At 48.3% G+C, this 24,803-nt stretch overlaps 1 protein-coding gene across 1 annotated transcript in view; it reads right to left on the bottom strand.

The window, feature by feature from the left end:
• Positions 1-3,465: 3,465 nt before the first annotated feature.
• The window catches only part of PLPP7 (phospholipid phosphatase 7 (inactive)), a 36,457-nt gene continuing 15,119 nt past the window's right edge, over positions 3,466-24,803 (bottom strand). The window contains exon 2 of the mRNA XM_056860647.1: positions 3,466-3,840. Coding sequence (XP_056716625.1) covers positions 3,476-3,840 — 365 coding nt within the window. The 3' untranslated portion in view covers positions 3,466-3,475. The remainder of the gene's footprint in view (positions 3,841-24,803) is intronic.

Below are 24,803 nucleotides of genomic sequence, written 5' to 3'. Positions count from 1 at the left end.
TATGGCATTGAAGTCCCTCCTCTCCCCAAACCCCACCCTCATCAGGCTCCACCCCCAAAATATCCTGCTGGTGGCAAAGAGGGACCTGCCAACCCTACATAGAGTCCACCTTCCAAAGCAGCCATCTTCTCCGAGTGAACTGATCTCTGTCGCCTGAAGATCAGTTGTAATAGCAGGAGATCGCCACCCACCACCTGGAGGTTGGCAGCCCTACCTGGTCGCCTAACTCACAGCTTGGGCCTCCAGTTGTTGACACCTATAGCTCTGCCTTAGAAAGCAGCCCTCTAATCATCAGCCTATTAATTTTGAGGATCTGAGAAGGAAATGAATCGGGTAGGAGAAGAAAATGGGCCGTTGCCCCCTTTCTTTTGGGAGGTCCCCTCCAGCTGCCACAGCGACTTGGAACAAGCTTCCCTTTTGATTCTGCCAAGTGCCACTGCGGTGGCTGGCTTGGCAGCAGAGGACCCTTGAAATTCCCTCTGGTGTCAAGTGCAACGGGATCCCTTCTGTGTGCCGTGCAAGCTGATGCCTCTCCAGTGACTTCCTCGGCTGGAGAGCTTTGCCAAGGATATATTTTCTATTTATTTGCTCCTTCTGTTCATTACCAAACAACAAACAAACAGGCAACAGTCCTGAGCCGAAAGGCAGCCCGTACCGACCAACGTTTCCCATCAGGGTGCCAAGCCGGTGCTCTGTTTATGGAGACCGGGCCTCTTGAGTTTCACTTTGCCAGACAGATATATGACGGGTTGGGATTTAATCTTGCTGTCCCCTTGAAAGTAGTGTTGACAACGGACCTAAAAGAAGTGTGCTCCTGTGCTTTAAACAGCAGGGACATGGGGGAGGGGGCTTTTTCCAGCCTAAAGAGAGACATGTGTGTGTAAAGTGCAGTCAAGTCGCAGCCGACTTATGGCAACCCCTTATGGGGTTTTCAAGGCAAGAGACTAACAGGTGGTTTGCCAGTGCCTTCCTCTGTATAGCAACCCTGGACTTCCTTAGTGGTCTCCCATCCAAATACTAACCAGGGCTGACCCTGCTTAGCTTCTGAGATCTGATGAGATCAGGCTAGCCTGGGCCATCCAGGTCAGGGCAAGGAGAGACATTAATACCTGCTAATGTCTGCTCGTCAGCCTGTAGTTAAAAGGCACAGGTGCAAAAGGCAGATTGAGAAGTTGAAAACCCCAGTAGCCTGTGGTGAGACTGGGCACATACTGAGTATCTACATGGGTTTTGGAACTGTCGTCACTTTTACAGGTTCAGGAACTTTGGGGGCTGTGCCCTCCACAGGATTTGGCCGCCAGACTTGGCTTTGCCATTCTACTTGGTGCTCCCTTTGACGAGATTCTTTGGACCAGCCTGCTTTCTAGGATATGATCTCTCTTGTCTATACCACATTCTCACATGTACGCATGAAGGTGCCATATACCGAACCAGACCCTTTTCCCATCAAGGTCAGCACTGTCTTCTCAGACTGGCAGCAGTCCTCCAGGAACTTAGGTAGAGGTCTTTCACATCACCTACTACTACTTGATCCTTTTAAATGGAGATACCGGGGATTGAACCTGGGACCTTCTGCATGCCAAGCAGAGGCTCTACCACTGAGCCATAGCCTTTTCTGAGTTGACAAGGAAGAAGAGTTGGTGGGTTTTTTTTAATATGCTGACTTTCTCTACTACTTAAGGAAGAATCAAACTAGCTTACAAGCACCTTCCCTTCCCCTCCTCACAACAGACACCCTATGAGGTAGGTGGGGCTGAGAGAGTGTGACTAGCCCAAGGTCACCCAGCTGCCTTCGTGTGTAGGAGTGGGGAAACAAATCCAGTTCACCAGATTAACCTCCGCCGCTCACGCGGAGGAGTGGGGAATCAAACCCGGTTCTCCAGATCAGACTCCACCGCTGGAGTTCTGCTGGGCCTGGATCTGGACCAGCCCAGATCCTCATTGTTCCTCTCAAGTGACTGACCTACCCACTAGCATGTCTCTCCTTACAAGACTTCTATAAAACTATTAAAAGAAGAGAGAAGGTCAAGGTTGGTGTACCATTTATTATTCTTAAAGTTTGGCTGTGTACCCATCTTATACAAGGGACCACAGTTGCATACAACTCGGAGAAAACCCTGCCCTTGTGATAGCTCAGTGCATTGCCAGATGGCAGCTCGTTGATCTGCACTGCATTTTTAAATTTCCTGGTGCAATGGAAAATGGGGGCAGCCATGGCTTCTCCCAGCTGTTCCCACCCCAGGCTGGTGGTCCATCCTTCCTTTGTTTGCTGGGCAGCACAGGTAGAATTGCACTTGTTACAGCAAGCAGGAGAGGAGGAATGGGTAGAAGACACTGCAAGTGTCTCATGTCCCACTTCAATGGGGGAAACTGAAAGACTTTGGCCATTAACGCATGGCTAGGTTGTCATTTGTTTGTCCCTGTTCTGTCTCACACTTTCCAATCCCGCGTTCAAAAAATTGAATGCATGGGGCGACGAAGAAGGGGCGCCTGGAGGAGTAGCCGCCACTCTGCCAGGTGGAGGCAGTGGCTGGAAGTGTGCGGCAGGTGGGGGCGGCAGCGACTGGAAGTGTGTGGCGTTGGCACTGGAAGGAGCCGCTGCCACTCCACTTCTGGCAGTGGGGCTCTGTGCACTCATCTTTCTGGGCTGCAGGCTGCTGAAAGGTGGGCTGAAATCCCGGCTGGTGCTGGGGGGAGGTGGAGGAGAGCACAGGAGAGGGGGGAGAGGGGGGAGAGGGGGAGAGAGAGGCACGGGGTCTGGGGAGGCAGAAAGGTGCCGCTGCTGCTGCCGCCGCCGCTGCCAGAACTGGGCAGTGGCTTCTCCTGGCTGGGAGTCGACCCAAGCGCGCACGGGCAAGCACTCACAACTGCTGCGATGCTTAATTTTAAATTTGGACAAAGCAGGAATTGGAAAACCTGGGGAAGTTTCGGAAGGAGGTGGGTTGATTCCACAAGCAGGAGACGACCATGCGTGTTGACTGGGGAGATTTGCTACATTCGCAGGAGAATCGCAGGACAAAACAGCCGTGCGTTAACGCTCATGGTGTTGCTTTCTGGGTTGGCAACCGGCAGCCCTAAAGTTCACCTCCAAATTTCCAGCTTCCACAAAATTCAAACTGAATGCACAACCACATGAAATAAAAAGGGCTGTGGGAGAGCGTCCCATCTTAAACAAATACACAAACAGCAACATCTTTGTTCTCTCTCTACAACCAAATGAATTAACCCACCCAATCTGGAGTCAAGAAAACATGGGCAAAATCCCACTATGGGGGTCAGCGGCACAAGCCCAGCCAGTTACCAGAAGGCATTTTACTAGATGCAATTAGATCACTGCCACGACGGAAGCAGGCTTCTTGGTTTCCAACTAAGATGTAGAGGATTTGTGTATCATCCCCATCTTCCAAATCCCACACTTGGAAAAGCATGTTTTAGTTTTCTTCGGTGTATAAAATAAGTGTGGGGGTGCTAGCATTCACCACATGGAAATCAACATTTGGCAAGTGTTGGAGGACATCCACATCAGCTCCACCAGCCTGAACTGCAAATAGCCAAAGACAAAACCAGAGAAGACGTCGGTGATGTGATGCCGTCCAACCATGACCCGGGAAATCCCCACCAAAAAGGCCCAGAGAACGAGCAAGATCCGAAGCGGGACGGCTAAGACCAGGTGGTTGAGGAAGAACTTGGACACCATGGCAGCCCGACTGGCATGTCCAGCAGGAAAAGCGTAGATGTCCATGGTCAGGTAGTCCAAAAGGCCCGGGCTGATGTCGTACGGCCCTTTCCGCTTAGCCAGCTTCTGTAAACCAGCAACGATGAAGATGTCCAGAAACAGGGCTGGAGCAGAAAAGGGGAGGAAAGGAAGAAAAGCATCAGAGAGATGAAACTGCTGAGGCCAGGAAAATGTATAACCTGGTATTTTATACTGAGATATAAAAATTCACTTTTTTTAAAGGTTTGTCTCTGTTTTATCTGGCAAATAGAAGAAGAAGAGTTGATTTTTATATACCGACTTTCTTTACCACTTCAGGAAGAATCAAACCAGCTTACAATCCCCTTCCCCTCCCCACAACAGACACCCTGTGAGGGAGGTGGGGCTTAGAGAGCTTTAAGAGAGTTGTGACTAGCCCAAGGTCACCCAGCTGGCTTCATGTGTAGGAGTGGGGAAATAAATCCAATTCACCAGATTAGCCTCCGCCGCTCATGTGGAGGAGTGGGAAATCAAACCTGGTTCTCCAGATCAGAGTCTGCCGCTCCAAACCTATGCTTTTAACCATTACATCACACTAGCTGTTAATAAATTATTATTATTATTATTATTATTAACCTGCTGAGGCCAAACCTATAGTCAAAGAGGTAGCCATCAGGTGACAATGTGCCTCTGTTGATGATGTTGCATTCCCTTGAAAATTTTAAAGTTGCTGACGCACTTTTTTTTCTTGGCACATGTACAAAACAAAAATGTGTGTGAGAGAGAAAAAGAATTACACACTATGAAAAGAGCCTGTCTGTAGAGTTTCTGCATGAATCACTGTTCTGTGCATGCTTCCTGACTGGAAATGCCCATCAAATACAGACATAACAGACACCGTCCTCTGAGGACAGGCGTGCATTCAATCATACACCCCCCAAAATTGCACTTTTTGAATAAAGGCTGACTTGAAAGGGGCAAGTCCAGCGACGTGAGTCATGCAGGGTTGCTACGGGCAGCCTCCTGTGTGTACTTTAGGCTCACAGGAGATTTCAATTAGTCTGTGCAACACAGCATACCTACAGCTTCCTTGTGGCATGCAGTTTGGAAATTACTGGCCTGTGTCAAAAGACAACAAGCATGCTATTTAGCCAAGCTACCATGTGACGACTGCCATTACCATGTGATGATCACTCCTGTTAATATTTGACAGACAGGAAGAAATATGCGTTGTCACATTTGGGGTACTTGAGCTGAGCTGAATTCAGATCTAACTTTAGCTACGGTCTCACTAAGTAATGAGAGCCAAAGTGGTGTAGTGGTTAAGAGCGGTGGTTTGGAGCGGTGGAATCTGATCTGGAGAACTGGGTTTGATTCCCCACTCCTCCACACGAGCGGCGGACGCTAATCTGGTGAACTGGGTTGGTTTCCCCACTCCTACACATGAAGCCAGCTGGGTGACCTTGGGCTAGTCACAGCTCTCTCAGCCCCACCTACCTCACAGGGTGTCTGTTGCGGGGAGAGGAAGGGAAGGTGATTGTAAGCCGGTTTGATTCTTCCTTAAGTGGTAGAGAAAGTCAGCATATAAAAACCAACTCCTCTTCTTCGTTCAGCCTCTGACCTCAACTCTTTCAGTTTGTTCAAGAGCCGCTGCCAAGATAACATCCTTACATTTCCCCTCTCCTGGGGTCTACATGGTTCTTGGTAGAAAAGAGGGATGGAAGGAAGGAAGGAAAGAGGAGGGGTTCAGACCTGACATTTGGCCTCTCTTGGTAGTAAGCTGCTCCTGAAAGAGTAGACTGCCTACCTACCCCCTAGGGTTGCCAGGTCCCTCTTCACCACCAGTGGGAGGTTTTTGAGGTACTAGCTGGAGATCTCCTGCTATTACAACTGATCTCCAGTCAGTAGAGGTCAGTTCCCCTGGAGAAAATGGCCGCTTTGGCAATTGGACTCTACGGCATTGAAGTCCCTCCCCAAACCCTCCTCAGGCTCCCCCCCCAAAACCTCCCGCGGGTGGGGAATAAGGGCCTGGCAACCTTACCTCCAGGCTATAGAAATCAGTTTCCCTGGAGAAAATGGCCACTTTGGCCATTGGACTCTGTGGCATTGAAGTCCCTCCCCTCTCCAAATTCCACCCCAAAAATCTCCAGGTATTTCCCAACCTGGAGCTGGCAACCCTACTCAGGCATGAGACTCTGCAGCTTAAGTTGCTTTAAGGCAGTGGTTCTCAACCTGGGTCCATATGGCCCCCCAGGGGGGCGCACAGGATATTCCAAGGGGGCCACAGGTGAAAATTGCTGCGGGCATTTTGTGTGGCTATTTATGCTTCTTTGTTCTTTGGCTATTTACATAGAATCATAGAATCATAGAGTTGGAAGGGACCACCAGGGTCCAACAAATCATACAATCGTAGAATCATAGAGTTGGAAGGGACCACCAGGGTCCAACAAATCATACAATCGTAGAATCATAGAGTTGGAAGGGACCACCAGGGTCAAACAAATCATACAATCATAGAGTTGGAAGGGACCACCAGGGTCCAACAAATCATACAACATAGAGTTGGAAGGGACCACCAGGGTCCAACAAATCATACAATCGTAGAATCATAGAGTTGGAAGGGACCACCAGGGTCCAACAAATCATACAATCGTAGAATCATAGAGTTGGAAGGGACCACCAGGGTCAAACAAATCATACAATCATAGAGTTGGAAGGGACCACCAGGGTCCAACAAATCATACAACATAGAGTTGGAAGGGACCACCAGGGTCCAACAAATCATACAATCGTAGAATCATAGAGTTGGAAGGGACCACCAGGGTCAAACAAATCATACAATCATAGAGTTGGAAAGGACCACCAGGGTCCAACAAATCATACAACATAGAGTTGGAAGGGACCACCAGGGTCCAACAAATCATACAATCGTAGAATCATAGAGTTGGAAGGGACCACCAGGGTCAAACAAATCATACAATCATAGAGTTGGAAGGGACCACCAGGGTCCAACAAATCATACAATCGTAGAATCATAGAGTTGGAAGGGACCACCAGGGTCCAACAAAACATTTAAATAGCTACCTTTCTACCTGTAGGACAGGGGGCCACAGGAAGGAAACAAGGTTGGAAGGGGGCCACGGTCGAAAAAAGGTTGAGAACCACTGCTTTAAGGTGCTGCAGAGAATTCTTATGAGGCTGGAGGGGAGGAACCTTAGGAAGTCAGAGGGTAAAGAGATCGTGTGTCTTGGCACTGGGGAAGCCGCAGCGAGCATAATAAAGGCAGGTCAGGGGTCTCGGTGTCATGCCGTTTGATGTTTCTGCGCAGGCTTCGCTCCCAGCGTTGTCCCCCACTCCTGTCCCCATGTTCCTTTGCCTACTAATCAGCATGCAGAATTTTCACAGTTCTGTTGGTGTCAGCATGGTTTTCCGAAATAGATACAAGTGGTGCCGTCACTCCGGCTCATGTTCCCTTGCAATCGTATCTGACCTACATTCCAAGACGGACTTGGCTAAACTGGCTGGCTAAACTGCCGCCACCACCATTGCAACCACGTGGTCTGAAAAACGGGGCCAGGACCCCTGTCTCTCTGCAGGCCCTGGCGAGCCACCATTCTCTGAAGGTGTCCCTGCTAGGGTTGCCAGCTCCGGGTTGGGAAAGACCTGGAGATTTTGGGGGTGGAGTCTGAGGAGGGCGGGGTTTGGAGGGGAGGGACTTCAACGACATAGAGTCACCTGGAGACTGGCAACCCTAGTCCCAGCCCATAGAAGCAATGGCCTTCAAGCTGTGTTCTGGGGGACATGGGGGTCCCTCCAAAGATTAGTAGCTGTTCCTCAATGATAAGATCCAAAATGGCGGATAAATTTCAGTGCCTCTACCCATCATCCCCTACAATGCTGGGGAGTGTTCCCAGTTTATGAGGACCAGCACTAGCATCCACAGGCCCGTCCCCTGTGTGCATTCTGGAATGCGTCTCTGCAACATGGAGAGGTTCCATGACAGACCTGCAGGAACCTCTGTGGGAAGGGGACCCTGCATTAGGCAGAAAGGCGTAGGGTTGCCAGATCCAGGTTGTGATACTCCTGGAAATTTGGGGATGGAGCCTGGGAGGGACAGGGACCTCACTGGAGTACAATGCCACCCTCCAAAGCATCTATTTTCTCCAGAGGAACTTATCTCTGTAGTCTGGAGATGAGGTGTAATTTCAGGGGCTCCCCAGGCCCCAGCTGGATGCCATCATCCCTAGAAAGGTGGCATAAAAATGTTTAAACAAACAAACAAAATATAAAGGTTAACTCAAATGAACATATTTGAGTCCTAATCTGATTAGGGTTGCAAACTCCCAGTTGGGAAATTCCTGGAGATTTGAGGGTGGAGCCTGGGGGTGGGGTTTGGGGAGGGGAAGGACCACATGGAGTCCACCCCCTAAAGTAGGCATTTTCTCCAGGGGAACTGATGCCCTATAGTCTGGAGATCAGTTGTAATTCTGGGAGATCTCTAGGCCCCACCTGGAGGCTGGCAACCCTAGCAATTGTGTCTCCACCTTTAGGTCTTTGGAGCCTTAGAAGGGCCAGAGGAAAGTGTGATAGGTTATCAGTACCCTCCATTAAGCGCTTCGAATTCTACCATTTAAAGCCGGAGGAAGGAGAAGTAGCCAGCGTCAAGTAACAATCCAGAAATAGATTCTAGCGGGTAGTAACTTGTGTGTAAAGTTTCGTTCCATTTCCTCTCGGATGGTATCCTGAGTATTGCAATCACCTCACAGAGTCTGGAGGAGGTCAATAAGGAATCTGCCTGGAGATCAGTTTTAATTCCAGGAGATCTCATTCGTATCTGGATGGTGGCAACCCTAGAGTACCTTCAAAATATATATGCAGATGAGGGCACTTTCAGTAGGCACGTGTTTTCTTATTGCTTGCAGCCCTGGGTCAGGGCAAGCCACCTATATAGGGTTGCCAGCTCCGGGTTGGGAAATACCTGGAGATTTTTGGGGGTGGAGCCTGAGGAGGGCGGGGTTTGGAGAGGGGAGGGACTTCAATGCCATAGAGCCCATTCGCCAAAGCAGCCATTTTCCCCAGGGGAATTGATCTCTGTTGGCTGGAGATCAGTTGTAATAGCTAGAAATCTCCAGCCACCAGCTGGAGGTTGGCAACCCTACACCTCAAGCCCATATTTTGCACAACTGTTAAAAGCATAAGAGTTCTGTTCTCCATTGCACCAAGTGACGCTATTGGCCACTACTGCCAATAGCAGTAGTACTGCCAATAGTAGCTAAGCCTCATGGTACACTCACCCTGCTCTTTCTCCTTAATTCAGCTGGGCTGAAGAGTATTTCACTAGTGTGGCAGCAGCGATGTAAAGAAGATGAAATATGCAGCTAGAATGGTTTTTTTTTTCTTTTCCAAATCCTGCTGACTTCAGGAGGTGGATTGCTGGCAGGCCTGCAGGGTTGGTGCTTGGTGTGCAAGAAATAACCTCGTACTTGCTTATTGACAACAATTAGACTTTACGGTGAAGTTCGCATAAACTACACCTGCACATAATTGCCAGTGTGTCTGGTAATATTTTTTTAAAAAATTAAACATGGACAAATGCTTGCTGTAACCTTTCTGGTGTTCCCATTCCCACTGAGCAAAAAGCAAAGATTACAGGTTGAGTGCCGGATTTCTGACCACTAAAACTCTTTAGTTATGTTTTTAGATCTCATGGCTCTACAGGCAACTCGAGTTCCTTGAAGACCCCTCAAACCAGCTTTGGAAACGCACCAAACGGACACTTTCTCTAAGAAACAGTTAAGACTTTTCTTTGTGGGTGTTCAGGTGTTTAGTGATCAGGAGAAGCTAGTATAGGTGAAGGATCTTAGTTACAGGTTTGGGGCTAATGAAGAAGAAGAAGAAGAGTTGGTTTTTATATGCCGACTTTCTCTACCACTTAAGGAAGAATCAAACTGGCTTACAATCACCTTCCCCTCCCCACAACAGACGCCCTGTGAGAAAGGGAAGGCTGAGAGAGTTCAGAGAGAACTGTGACTAGCCCAAGGTCACCCAGCTGGCTTCGTGTGTAGGAGTGGGGAAGCAAATCCAGTTCACCAGATCAGCCTCCACCGCTCATGTGGAGGAGTGGGGAATCAAACCCGGTTCTCCAGATCAGACTCCACCACTCCAAACCACCGCTCTTAACCACTACACCACGCTGGCTCTGCCAGCATCAGAAGTAAGGGCACATATTCACACACACCATTGAAATTAGATTTCCTTTGGCATCGTGGAGCTTCCGTGCTTAAGAAACTGTCCTCATTCTTGCCTGTTTCTGGCAACCTTGACGAAGCCTCCTTCAGATCAGAATCCTCCCACTGGGTTAGACCAAGGCCATTTATGCATGGCTGTTTCCTCACAGTCATCCTGCCACTTCTTCAGGGCTTTGCTTTGATTGTGGTCATTCATGCATGGGAGTTTTACCTGAGGTTCCTTGCTTTCTGGACCCACACTTTCCTGTTGGGAATCTCTGCACCAGCAGAGGCAAGAGGCAACAGCCTAAGAACTCTAGGAGAAGAGGCATACTGTGCTGGGGATGGAACGGGAAAGGACTGAATTAACTAGGTTGTCTTATTTTTTAAGAAAACTGGCCCTGTTCCTATGCCATTACAGGAAACCTGACATGCAGAAATTAAGCTGGCAGGAGTAATTGCTGGAATGAGTAGATTGTTAAGGTTGGAGGGGACAGTTCCTCGGAAGCAGAGAATAAGACATGTTTTATCTCTGACATGCAGAAATTACGCAGGTGAAACTTTTGCCGGCTTGGAAATCAGCATCGGGAGCTAGGCACTGCACAAAAAAATAGCTTCAAACAGAACAAAGAGCCCCCGCCAGAAGACTTACAATTTAATCAGATAAATAATACAATGTAAGAAGTGTGAGTGTGGGATAAGATCCCCCATAATATGTGGTGACAGCTAGTACCTTAGATGACTTTTAAAAGGAATGAAATTAATAGAGGTTTGGGAGCAAGCCTAAGCAGGTAAGTCTAATTTTATTCAATGGGGCTTACTCCCAGGAGAATGTTCTTAGAGTTGAAGCCTCAGTTTATCAATTACTATCAGCCACAAGGGCTAAACAGAACTTCCTTGATCAGAGGCAGGATATCTCTGAATATTGGGTGCTTGGGATGACATTGTTTTTTAAGCGTTCAGAGGTATTTGGTTGGCTACTTTTTGAAGCACAATGCTGGACTAGGTGAATCGACTTGGGCCATTTATGCAAGGGTGTTTGTTTGCAGTCACCCCGCCGACTTCTTCAGGGCTTTGCTTTGGTTATGCATGCATTTTCCCACCGTCAGAGGTTGCCTCGCTCTCCCCACACTTTTCCCCCACATTTTCTGGGTGTTGGCTAAACACAAATCCAGAATATGCTGCAAAACATGTGGAAACATGGGGGGGGAGAGCGAGGCTACCTCTGATGGTCGGAAAATGCAAACATAAGTCATTTATGCATGGGTACTTGGACTCATGTTCGCCCTCTGTCTGACTCGGTTGTTCCTCGGAGTTCTGCATGAGTTTTCCATCCATTAGAAATGACCTCGCTGCCAGCCCTCACAATGTTCGGGTCTTCCCATTCCTTTGTTAACCTGACTCTTCCCTCTCCCCTGAGCTCAGCCCAGCTGAAATCTCCGTGCAGAAGGCAAAGCACTGGACACAGAAGCTTGGTTTCTCTCACAGCCAATCACAAAGCAGCATGTAAAGAGGCGGGGATTCAAGTGCATTCTGCTTCCTGCTTCCTTGGGGCTCTATGAGCAAAAGAAAGGATTTTTAAAACCGAGGCTTGGATTTCTCCCCCCGCCCCCTTCCTTTCAGATTTCTCCAGGTTTTTTGATTGTTCTTGAAATGCTTTTTTATGCGGCAATTGGGTTTGGGTGGGATTTTCCCTCACAGTAAGCACTGTAAAGTAAGCCAATTACAAAGCAGCATTTAAAGGGGCAGGACTTGATTTGAATTTGGAGACTACCTAGTTAATTCAGTCCTTTCCTCTTCCATCCCCAGCACAGTATGCATCTTCTCCTAGAGTTCTTAGGCTGTTGCCTCTTGTCTCACCTGGGCACTCAGGGCCAAAATGTGAAGAGGGTGTGTGTGTATAAAGTGCTGTCAAGTCACAGACAACTAATGGGGACACCAGAAGAGATGTTCAGAGGTGGTTTGCCATTGCCTGCCTCTCCGTAGAAGCCCTGGACTTCCTTGGTGGTCTCCCATCCAAGTACCAGCCAGGGCTGACCCTGCTTAGCTACCAAGATCTGAGGAGATGCGAATCAGAAGTGGCCATGATGCATTTTAAAGCAATGGTTCATCTACCCACCCATGAGACTACAAATATAGTCTTGTAAATAAGACTGCAAAAGATGCTAGCCCTCAAAAAGGTTTGCTGTCTTGCTGGGCCATCCATGACTAACAGCCCATTCCTGGGGGTGGGGGTGGGGGGGTTAGGTAGCAGCCAGAAAAAAAGAAAAACAAACACACTTAAAATAAAAAGTAAAAAGAAAATGCCCCATAGACTTTAGCGAGACTATGCCATCTATTTTGCTGCTGTAGTCCGCTGCAGCGTGGAGGGGCGTTCCCAGGGCGAAAGGGGTTAGGATGCTGCCTAAAGGCAGCTTTGCCCCCAGGCACGCCCGGGAATGCCTCCCACGACGCTGATGTGGAACGATATGTCGGGGAAATGCTGGTGGGAGTCCGTGCCAGCATCTGAGAGCCGCGCTGCTGCCGTGGCCCAGGGGGGTTGGCATAAGTCACCCCATGCCAGAGTCTGTGCCAGTTTGCATGGCGCAAGTGGCACTGACACCAGCCACTTGGGGGTCACGCTGGCTCCTATGGGCATTTGCCCCTCCCTTCAGGATTGCACGGCCATTCTATCATTTTTGGCACCCTTGCCTGTTAGAGATCCTTACTGACCTGTTACTGCAAGTCATGATTATTATGATTACCGATTGTCGCTATTTGGATTCTCTGTTCACAATTAATTAAACTCGCCTTCCCCAGCTAACAAATGTAAAGTGTACAGCTCAAAATATTGCAGTTCCTGTTTAACACACAGAACACTCTCACAAAGCATACATTTGGAAAGGGGGAAAAGAGACCTCATTTGTAGGGGGAAACATGATCAAGTGTCATCTGAGTGTGGGGATGATTAATGATGGCAGGTTGTTCCACAGCGCCCTTCAGTAGACGTTCAAGGCATTTAATCAGATGAAAGCCACTCGAGAGACAAAAGTTCTCTGCTTACCCTTAATCAAAAAAACCCGAAGCTTTTCTGCAATAAGTAAGCAATGCAGATTCAATGCACATGAACGATGCTTGCTCCTAATTACCATATACACGTGCAGTCCCAGATACTTTGATGATGAAAAAAATCTGAAAATGGGACATGGTATGTTTAGTACCTGCTAGTGATTAAAGACATTCCCGGCAGAAAACTGAACATTGGCACCCACAGAGCTAAATAAGCTGATTATTAGAAAAGTTTAGAAATGGGGCATTTTAAGACCTCATCCTCAAGGTATTATTATTATTATTATTATTTATTACATTTCTACCCCGCTCTCCCCAACCCAAAGGTCGGGCCCAGAGAGTATGATAGCAGGGTTCATGCCTTTCTGGGTGAGGCTTTACCACCTTCCCAAACTGGGTTTTAAAGAAATCTGAGACTTCCTCGTAAGCAACAGAAATGTGAAGCTTAAATATTCTGGTATTCCTTTTAGCATCTATAAAACTGCTAGCATCAGGTACACACAAGGTAGATTAAAAAAATAATAATCCAGAAACTTTTGCCTTCCTTAGATGAAAAAGAACTTCACCAAGTTACCCCTGGGACCCTACTGCCTGGAGATCAGTCATAATAGCAGGAGATTAATTGTGAATTTTTGCACATCCACTGTTGTACTGAATGTATGTGTGGTTGGTGGTTTCATTACCACATACTGTAAAGTGTATATGTAGCTATAATATATTGGCATTGTTATCAGCATTGCTCCTGTACTGGTTTTCTCATCCTCCTGATAATAGTACAGAGGGGTCTTTTTTTCTCCTTCACTGCCTGGAGGTTGGCAACCCTATGCATTTGTCTCATGCATGTAGTCAAACATATTGACTAAATAGGGTTTTGTCTGTTTGTTTATTATTGAATTTATATCCCGCCCCTCCCTGCCCAAAGTTGGGTCATCATTTAAGTGTTATCATAAATTAATCTTAACTTTATTGTCTAATTGCTGATCCACTCTGAGCCAGAGGAGATTTTTGGTGAGTAGAGCTGGGCAGGTCAACCCCCACCCCGCCCCCAAGTTGCTTGAACCCAGGGGTTCCCAATGCATTGCCTGTGGGCTCCGTAGTGCCCGCCAACACATTTCCTGACACCCAGCAAGTGTTTTTAGAAAGTGGTCCGGGCGAGGCAGGGCTTTTGGTCAGCAGAGCTGCTGGTTGGCTGCGCAGATTTAAGGCATTCTGTTAAACAGGACTTCTGCTTTAAATGTTAAAGAGTTACCATTCATGGGCGAAAACGCATGGTCGCTTTAGCCTCCTTTAATCCCTGTTTCAGCCAGGATTCAGCCAGGATCGAACACATGTGTTTCGCCTAACGTGCGTTCGATCCTGGCTAAAACAGAGATTAAAGGAGGATAAAGCGACCATGCGTTTTCGCCCCGTGAGAGCTATGCATAACCTCGGGACCTGACATTTTGTAGCTGGCTCCACCTCCTGCAGCAGCCATTCTGTAGTTTGCCCACTACCCTGTGTTGAGGGTTGCCAGGTCCCTCTTCGCTACCAGTGGAAGGTTTTTGGGGCGGAGCCTGAGGAGGGTGGGGTTTGGGGAGGGGAGGGACTTCAATGCCATAGAGTCCAGTTGCCAAGGCGGCCGTTTTCTCCAGGGGAACTGATCTCTGTCGGCTGGAGATTAGCTGTAATAGCGAGAGATCTCCAGCTAGTACCTGGAGGTTGGTAACCCTAGTTCCAGGGTTGTTATGTAGAGGAAGGCAATGGCAAACCACTTTTGTTAGTCTCTTGCCTTGGAAGTTGGCACCCTACCTGTGTCAGAATTACACAGGTGCCCACAGGCTCAGAAAGGTTGGTGACCCCGCTTTAATCATGGTTGGGGGAAATCTTTCAAGATGTTATGCTCTTGGTGCAGTGACCATGTGTTCAGAATGAATGCAGTGCACACAATCATCCCAATATATACAGTCGCCATTTTTTCTAAAAGGGTCAATGAGTAGATTTTCTGCCTCGGTACACATGTACCAGTCCCCAGATTAATTGCATGTTCCGAAGCTGGAGTATGCACACATTGCCCCTTTAAGCAAAAATGGAGATTGTGAGTGGTGCATTTGCACCACGTCTTGTCTCCATTGCTTGAATTTTGCAATCTACATGCATGGACTTGAAATTATGATATGCACTGAGCACTTTTGCCTATATTTATCTTTGTGTAAAGCTTGTATGCTGTTATATTGAATTCACTTTGAACCTTTTGTAAATTTCCTGTTTGCTCAACCAAGGTTGTGCCTGTTAGTAATGACCTTTAATATACATTTTAAGAGCAATTTTGTATTGTAGTTACCTTATTTTAGGTTTACTTTTGCTGGTGCTTGCACCTTGAATTCTAAACTACCTGGAGGTTGGCAACTCTATGCATTTGTTTCATGCATGCAGTCAAACATATTGACTAAACAGGGTTTTGTTTGTTTGTTTATTATTTAATTTATATCCCGCCCCTCCCTGACCAAAGTTGGGTTTGGGGCAGCGTACATCATGTGGCTTCGCTCTTCCTGGGAGTTTCCACACATTTTCCACGCGTTTTCTGGATGCTGGCTAAACACGAATCCAGAAAATGTCGGCAAGACGCGTGGAAATGCGCAGGGAGAGCGAGGCGGCATCTGACAGTTGGAAAATGCAAGCATAATCAAAGCAAAGTCCCAAAGTAGCGGGAGGAAACATCCATGATAAATGGCCCATAATTTATATAGTCTCAATTCAAGGCACCAATAAAATAATATATAAACCCTCAGTCAGGCGAAAGAAGGCAGATGCGCAAGATAGATCTAGCTTAATTATTAGGGTTGCCAGGTTCCTCTTCACCACCGGCAAGAGGTTTTTGGGGTGGTGCCTGAGGAGGGCGGGGTTTGGGGAGGGGAGGGACAATGCTGGTGAGTCAAGGGATGTGTATCCTAAGATAACAGGCGTTTCCCAATTCCTGGTCATGGGGGCAGAGAGAACCGTGCAGTCCAATGCCATAGAGTCCAATTGCCAAAGTGGCCATTTTCTCCAGGTGAACTGATCTCTATCAGCTGGAGATCAGTTGTAACAGTAGGAGATCTCCAGCTAGTACCTGGAGGTTGGCAACACTATTAATTATACCAAAAGCAGGAAAAGGGAGGCCAGTTTTGATGGAAATGGTTGCTGTCCTCAACCATTGGCCTGGGGGAGCATCATCATCTTGCAGGCCCTGCGTAACTGAGCTAAGTGCCGCCGGGCCCCGGTCTCATTAGACCAGTGGTTCCCAACCTTTTTTTGACCAGGGACCACTGGGACTTTTTTGTTCGGTGCAGGGACCCCAAGGTTCAAAATAAAAATTCAGAGAATTTGAAAATAAACTTTAATCATAACTGTTAGTTAAACATTAAACTTAGAATAATATTTGAATATATTTTTTTATAATAGAGAACTTTTAATTGAAAATATTAATTTATTATGGGGTTATAACTTTGTTTCGCGGACCCTCATTTAGTTCTCGCGGACCCCTGGGGGTCCACGGACCCCCAGTTGGGAACCAGTGCATTAGACAGAGAGTTCCACCAAGCCAGAGTCTGAGCCGAGAAGGCTCTAGCCCTGGTCGAGGACAGCTGGATACTTCTCGGGCCGGGGACGGCCAGCAAGATGTTGTTAGATGAGCGTAATGCCTTCTGAGGGGTGTATGTGGAGAGGCGGTTCCCCAGGTATGATTTACCCACAAGTCCCCCCCCCCCCACAAACACACTGATACCAAAAACAGGTTGTGGGGTAGCTCTGATTTTCAGTAGAAAATGGCAGTGTGGGGAAGGGTTAAATGACTCCTCTCCCCTTTAAATAGGAGCCCCGTGGCGCGAGTGTTAAGCTGCAGTACTGCAGTCCAAGCTCTGCTCACGACCTGCGTTCGATCCCAATGGGAGTCGGTTTCAGGTAGCCGGCGCAAGGTTGACTCCGCCTTCCATCCTTGCGAGGTCGGTCAAATGAGTACCCAGCTTGCTGGGGGTAAAGGGAAGATGACTGGGGAAGGCACTGGCAAACCACCCCGTAAACACTGCCTAGGAAACGTCGGGATGTGACGTCACCCCATGGGTCAGGAATGACCCGGTGCTTGCACAGGGGACCCTTACCTTTACCTTTTACCCTTTAAATCACAGCCCCAGTCATGCATTGTGCAAAACTGGTAAAAAGGACTACATGTCGACTGCCGTTCCGCCTTTTGAGAAGGGATCGCTTGGGTGGAAAAGCAGAAAGTCATTTTGGAGCGGCAATCTATCTCTACGTGGCTGAAGGGTGGGAGCTGCTTTTTAAGCTGCCTCAGCAGAAAAGGTTCTGGGATACAGGGTCAAGGAGGAGATCGGAAGAAGCCAAAGACGCATTAGACTCCCCTGTCTGAGATGATTAGGACGAAGGAGTAAAATTGCCGGCTGACCAGGGAGCCTCCGCGCAGGATGCCCTTGGGAGTGTCACATTTGTATCTCAACCAATTAATTTCGTGTGGCTTCTTCCCAGATGACTCCGAAATGCAGTGGCTCTGCAGAGACTCCAGAGAAAGAGAGAAAAGTCTAGCAAAGGAAACTCAGGCAATGTGAAAGCTGGTCCCCTGCATGGTTCTCCCCACCCCCCACGACCAGGAACTGGGAAACTCCTGTTATCTTAGGATACACATCCCTTGACTCACCAACATTGTTCCTTAAACATTTCAGGAACAAATCGGGAGCGCAAAGGAACTGCAAGTGAGCGCTCTGCTTCGTCGCTTCTGGTGTATCTGTGGGGCTGCCATCTGTTTCCTTGGCTCTGCGCCTATGCTTTTAAAATCCATCTGGCTGGCAAAACCTTTCGCAGGCAAAGCCTTCCCCACAATTAGGGTTGCCAACAGGCCTGGCCAGGGGAAAAAATCCTGTCCCTTTAACAGAAGTTTTGTCACAGTGGTCCTCCAGGACAGCGGATGACCAGGAATTCTGTAACTTGATTGGCCAGTTCGCCCCTGGATAATGCAGAAAGAGTAGCAAATATGGAGGGGTAGCAAATAAGGTAGAAGACAGAGTCAAGATACAGGATGACCTTGACAGGCTGGAGAATTGGGCTAAAACTAATAAAATGCATTTCAACAGAGATAAATGTAAACTGCATTTAGGTAGGAAAAAATCAAATGCATAATTATAGGATGGGGGAGACTTGTCTTAGCAGTAGTGTGTGCGAAAAGGATCTCGGGGTCTTAGTAGACCAAACACAACACGAGTCAGCAGTGTGATGTGGTAGCTTAAAAGGCAAATGTGATCTTGGGCTGTATCAACGGAAGTATCCAGATCACGCAAAGTGATGGTATCGCTTTACTCTGCTCTGGTTAGATCTCACCTAGAGTACCGTGTTCAGTTTTGGGCACCACAATTTAAGAAGGATGTAGACAAGCTGGGATGAATCCAGAGGAGGGCAACAAAGATGGTGAGGGGTCTGCAGACCAAGTCCTATGAGGAAAGGTTGAAGGAGCTGAGTATGTTTAGCACAAACAGGAGAAGACTGAGAGGGGATATGATAACCATCTTTGAGTACTTGAAGGGCTGTCATATAGAGGATGGTGCCAAGTTGTTTTCTGTTGTTCCAGAAGGTCGGACCAGAACCAACGGGTTGCAATTAAATCAAAAGAGTTTCCATCTAGACATTAGGAAGAATTTTCTAACAGTTAGAGCTGTTCCTCAATGGAACAGGCTTCCTCAGGAGATGGTGAGCTCTCCTTTCCTGGGGGTTTTAAGCAGAGGCTAGATGGCCATCTGTCAGCAGTGCAGATTCTATGCACTTAGGCAGATCATGAGAGGGCATCTTGGCCATCTTCTGGGCATGGAGTAGGGGGTCACTGGGTGTGTGGGGGGGAGGTAGTTCTGACTTTCCTGCATTGTGCAGGGGGTTGGACAAATGACCCTGGTGGTCCCTTCCAACTCTATGATCCTATGAGACTGAGAATGCCCAGGATAATGCCAATCACCACTTTGGGGTCAGGAAGCAATTTTCCTCCAGGCCAGATTGGATAGGAATCCTGAAGGATTTTTTTGGCCACCTTCTGGGCATGGAGTAGGGGTCACTGGGTGTGCTTGTGCGGGAGGCAGTTGTGAATTTTCTTCATTGAGCAGTGGGCTGGACTAGGTGATCCTGGTGGTCCCTTCCAATTCTGTGATTCTATGATTCTATGCTTTGGCCAAAGACTACCAAGTTTATGGCCAAATTTACATTGAAACCAATGACTCTAATGGCCAAATTAATCTTGATGCTGGTGGTCAAGAACTTGCCTGTGTGGTTTTTCAGGTGTCCAGAGTCTTGTTTAAACTCCATGTGCAATGTTAGCATTCCAGTATCATGCCAGTTCAGGCTATGGACCTCTGGTATGCTACCACTGCCACTGAGGGCATTGAGATGCTCCTGGATGCGTGCATAGCATTACCAACCTCAAGGTGGGGCCTGGAGCCCTCCTGAAATTACAACTGGTCTCCAAACTACTTAGATCAGTTCCCTTGGAGGAAATGGCAGCTTCAGAGAATCTCGGCAGATCTCGGAAGCTATGAAGGGTCAGCCACGATTAGCATTTGGATGGGAGGCCACCAAGGAGTTACAGGAAGGGTTGCCAGCTCCGGGTTGGGAAATACCTGGAGATTTTTGGGTGGAGCCTGAGGAGGGTGGGGTTTGGAGAGGGGAGGGACTTCAATGCCACAGTGTCCAATTGCCAAAACGGCCATTTTCTCCAGATGAACTGATCTCTGTTGTAATAGCAGGAGATCTCCAGCTATTACCTGGAGGCTGGTAACCCTAGTTCCAGGGTTGTTATGTAGAGGAAGGCAATGGCAAACCACTTTTGTTAGTCTCTTGCCTTGAAACCCTATGGGGTCACCATAAGTCGGCTGTGACTTGACAGCGCTTTATACACATGATTGTGGCCAAATTGTGTGTGCGTGTGTCGGTGGGGTGGTGGGGCAACTGGATATTCAGGCAGGCATGTGTGGCAAGCATGAGATAATACTGCCAGTCACCATCATCCTATGCAATTTATAAAATCCTGATTGCAAGAGGATGTGTCAAGCCACCATTTTCTGGTATAAACCTATCCACCTGCCTAGAGAGAACTGAGGAAGAAGAAGAGTTGGTTTTTATATACTGACTTTCTCTACCACTTAAGGAAGACTCAAACTGGTTTACAATCACCTTCCCCTCCCCTCCCCACAACAGACACCCTGTGAGGTAGGTGGGGCTGAGAGAGCTTTAAGAGAGCTGTGACTAGCCCAAGGTCACCCAGCTGGCTTCATGTGCAGGAGTGGGGAAACCAACCCGGTTCACCAGATTAGCCTCCGCCACTCACGTGGAGGAGTGGGGAATCAAACCCGGTTCTCCAGATCAGAGTCCACTACTCCATACCACTGCTCTTAACCACTACACCATGCTGACTGAGAGGTGATACGATAACCTTCTTCAAGTACTTGAAGGGCTGTCATATAGAGGATGATGCGCAGTTGTTTTCTGTTGCCCCAGAAGGTCAGACCAGATCCAACGGGGTGAAATTAAATCAAAAGAGTTTTCGGCTAAACATTAGGAAGAACTTCGTGACAGCTAGTGTGGTTTCTCAGTGGAAGAGGCCTCCTCAGGAGGTGGTGGGCTTGTCTTTGGAGATTTTTAAACAGAGGCTAGATGGCCATCTGTCAGCAAGGCTGACTCTGTGAACTTAGGCAGATCATGAGAGGAAGGGCAGTAAGGTCAGTGCTTGGCTCTTTTGGCCCTTTCTTACATGCCCAGGGTAATCCTATTTGCCACTTTGGGGTCAGGAAGCCATTTTCCTCTAGGCCAGATCGGCTAGGGATCCTGAAGGGATTTCCCCCCATCTTCTGGGTCACTGGGGGTGTGGGAAGGAGGTAGTTTTGAATTTCCTGCATTGTGCAGGGGGTTGGACTAGATGACCCCTGGTGATACCTTCCAACTCTATGATTCTACTGCTCCTCACGGTGTCTTCCTGCCATCTTCTAGGACTGGCAAATTGGCCTCTGCCCATTTTCTAAACTGTGGGCCCAGGCCTTTGGAACAGCCTCCTAAAGGAAGGGGTTGCCCACCTTGTTGGCTTTGAGGAAAGTCCACAAAGCAGCCCTGTTAAGAAGGTGAAAGCAACTGTGTGTGTGTGTGTGTACATAGCAGGGCTGTTCTGTTGAATGCACTTTCTCAAAGCCTCTTTGTATTGAATCTTCTTAATGCATCTTGGGATGGACTTTGCTTGTTTCAAAAGTATCACATGCTTTGTTGGCACATGTTCTCATGAGTTGCCTTAAGCCTTTTTGGGGGGTGGGGGGAAAGGCAGGATAGAAATATTCAAATAAACAAATATGCAATCAATAAAATTTCATAATACATTTAACCGCAAGGGTATTCAACATTATTAACACGGTCACTTAAAAACAAAAAGGAAACTCGGAAGTTACAATAACCGTCAGCGCCGCAGATAAAGGTACTCTACTGCACCATGAACCTGATGAGATTTTCACCTTTTTCTAAAAGCTAGCCCTGCTAACATCCTCAGGCAGACCACTCCATAAAGCTGGACAACGGCTGAAAAAGCCGTGAGTGGCTTGGGGAGGAATGAATCTTCCTAAGGGACGGAACAGTGAGCAGGAGCTGATAAGAGGATGCTGCGATCAGGGTTCGTACAGGGTCAACTCTATACAATGCTAAGAAAATGACTTGGAGGCAGCGAAGACACAACTGCCTTCGGTGTGAGATAAAGCAGCGCGTGACTTAAAGTACACGGAGAGACAGTTAAAATCCTGGTCTCTGCCTGGAACCCCCTGCATGAATCTCTAAGTGGCCCTGCTTCTTCCTTCCTTCAGATCCCTCCCCAAGGGCCATCTGTTCCATGAAGCTGCAGGCTCAAATTGTTAGCGCTGCTCTCCAGTACACGTTCCTTGATATTTCCTCCTCTTTCTCATCTGCTCTCCCTCCACTGTAAGGTTGCCAACCTCCAGGTGGGGCCTGGAGCGCTCCTGGAATTACAGCTGGTCTCCGGACCGCAGAGATCAGTTCCCCAGGAGGAAACGGCTGCTTTGGAAAGTAGACTCTGGGGCATTGTACCCTGCTGAGGTCCCTCCTCAATAGGGTTGCCAGGTCCCTCTTCACCACCAGCAGGAGGTTTTAGGGGCAGAGCCTGAGGAGGGTGGCGTTTGGGGAGGGATTTCAATGCCATAGAGTCCAATTGCCAAAGCGGCCATTTTCTCCAGGTGAATTGATCTCTTTCGGCTGGAGATCAGTTGTAATAGCAGATGTCCAGCTAATACCTGGAGGTTGGCTACTCCCCAGCCCCACCCTCTCTAGGTTCCACCCCCACATCTCCAGGAATTTTGCAACCTAGTGTTGGCAACCCTTTTTCACTGCCAACCTCATTGTCAAATGTAGGCTGTCAATTCCTTGTGGCAGGGACTCTATATTTGTGCTTCCTTAGCTCTATAAGACATTTACATTAATGGTGCTATCATCTGCATAGCAAATTTAGAAGTAAAAACAGGTTTTGGATAACTGCTTACAAAGCCAGATTCATACCCAGAACAATGAGTATCAGATTCAAAGCAGATTATATGGGCTTCTATCCTACATGGTTAGGGTTGCCAGGTCCGGGCTGGGAAATAACTGGAGATTTTTGGGGACAGAGCCTGAGGAGGGCAGGGTTTGGGTTCAATGCCATAGAGTCCAATTGCCAAAGAGGCCAGTTTGTCCATGTGAACTGATCTCTATAGGTTGGAGATCAGTTGTAATAGCGGGAGATCTCCAGCCACTACCTGGAGGTTGGCAACCCTATACATGGTACAAGTGGTGTAGTGCTGTGTTAGTAAATGGTCCTGCAAGCCCCATTCCCTCTTGGTCTGGAAACTTGGAAAAGTCCCTTCGCTTCCCGGGTCTCCACCTGACAAGGCTATCCCATTCCCTTGGGGGTATTAAGTTCCATCTGCTTAATAACCACTCCCACCAACAAAACCCAAAGAGTAACTAACTCCCACTGGAAGTCAGTCAGCCAGTCTGTATTATGGCCCACAGGCCATTCAGAAGCAGAAAAAATACCGGAAGGATTTGTACTTCCCACAATCTATACTGCAATTAAAGGCTCTACCTAGTTGCTGCATCTTCTGTTTCACTCCTACTAGCTACTGTGGGGATGATCTACTTTCATGTTTTTGCCCTTCAGGGCTAACAAGCTTGATCATTTTGCAGCTCTTCGGAAAATAAGATCCAATTAGGCATGGTGTGTTTCCAGAACTCAGGTTTCAAGCATTCAAAACATAAGGAAGTTTAATAAAAAAAAGAGTACACATGGTTTGTACAAGCAACAGGATGAGCAAGGATAAAAAGAAATTGTGAAAAAACCCAGTCCTCTAAACCCTAGCTCAGTGGTCGGCAAACTCATTAGTCAACAGAGCCAAATAACAACAGTACAACGATTGAGATTTATTTTGAGAGCCAAAACGCCTTTTAACAACCATTCATGCACAGGAGGTTTTGCCTTGGATTTGCTGCTCTCTAGATGCACATTTCCCCCATCTGCATTCTCAAAACTCTGCAGGGGGGCTTATTGTTGAGTTTTGAGAATCTGAACGGGGAAAATGTGCATCTGAGTGGCAAATCCAAGGCAAAACCTCCCATTCATAAATGGCCATGCACAAACGAGAAGGAGAAAAGCTATCGTCACCTGCACACGCACCCCCCCACACACACACACCTGGTGCCCCGCAGCCATGCCCAGCCAAAAGTTCTCGGACTCCACGAAGCCAGCCCGGCCGCGGCGAGGGAGACTCCAAAGCGGAGGGTGGGGCAGAAGGCAGTGCCCCCGACCCGCTCTTCCCTGCGTCCCTGCCATGCCCCGCACCTACCTCGGCCGCAGCCGACTCCCCGCGGCTCCTCGCCCTCCGGCTCCAGGGGGCGTGCTTCCCCAGCCCTTCCTCTGGCCAGCCGGCCCGGCCTGCCCAGGTCACGACCCCGCACCTCCGCCCCCTGGCAGAGGGCCGCAAGCCAGGGGGGAGCAGAGGCGAGGCAACAGCCGCCCGCCCACTTGCCGGCCGCTTGCCGCCTCCACCTGCAGGGAGGAGCCGCAGCACGCTGCCGCCGCCTCCTCCTCGAGAGCCACACTCAAGGACCCAAAGAGCCTCATGCGGCTCGCGAGCCGCGGTTTGCCGACCACTGCTCTAGCTGTATACTTATCCTAAATGATGTTAATTATTATAGGCTCTTAACGTTGCGCCATTTAAGATTCCTTCATTACCGTGGTTTTCAGAATTTGGGACTTCTCCCCATTGTCCCTCAACACTTGGTCAAGATGGACTCCCTAGGTAAAGGTTTAGCCCCCTATGGCTTGCACCCACCCGAGGAAGATGAACAAAGAGAAGAGAGCTTTCTTCTCCTGTCCTGAGAGTTTGTAATCTCCCCTTTGGATCTTCCAAGAGGAAGAAACTATCTGGCCTGATGGCTCCTCTGTGTCTGTCTTTTAGCTGTGTCTAGCACAGGTATTACTCTGGCCAGAGACATCTGCATCTCTAAACACTGGAGTGCTTGGTGCTTGGGGGACTGATGACTTATCTCCCATACCATTGCTCTTTGCCAGCTGTGAATTTGCAGTGGAACTTCAACACATGAACAGAGTGCAGTCCCAATTACTGAGAAATCAATGAGATATCTGTGGGTGAGAAACATTTCTTCTTGTCCTGCATAAATGTTAACTTTTCCACCTCCAGCCTCCCACTGTACTCTTTCAGGGCTCCTGAAACTGTCACCCTGTCGGTCAGTGGACCTCCAAATAAATCATGGGGATTGAAGTTGAGGGAGGCAGGGATAAGGCGAAT

This window comes from Euleptes europaea, chromosome 14, assembly GCF_029931775.1.
Source record: "Euleptes europaea isolate rEulEur1 chromosome 14, rEulEur1.hap1, whole genome shotgun sequence".
Classification (NCBI taxonomy): domain Eukaryota; kingdom Metazoa; phylum Chordata; class Lepidosauria; order Squamata; family Sphaerodactylidae; genus Euleptes; species Euleptes europaea.
Note: the sequence above shows the minus strand (reverse complement) of the source record. Positions and strands in the feature narration are given on the sequence as shown.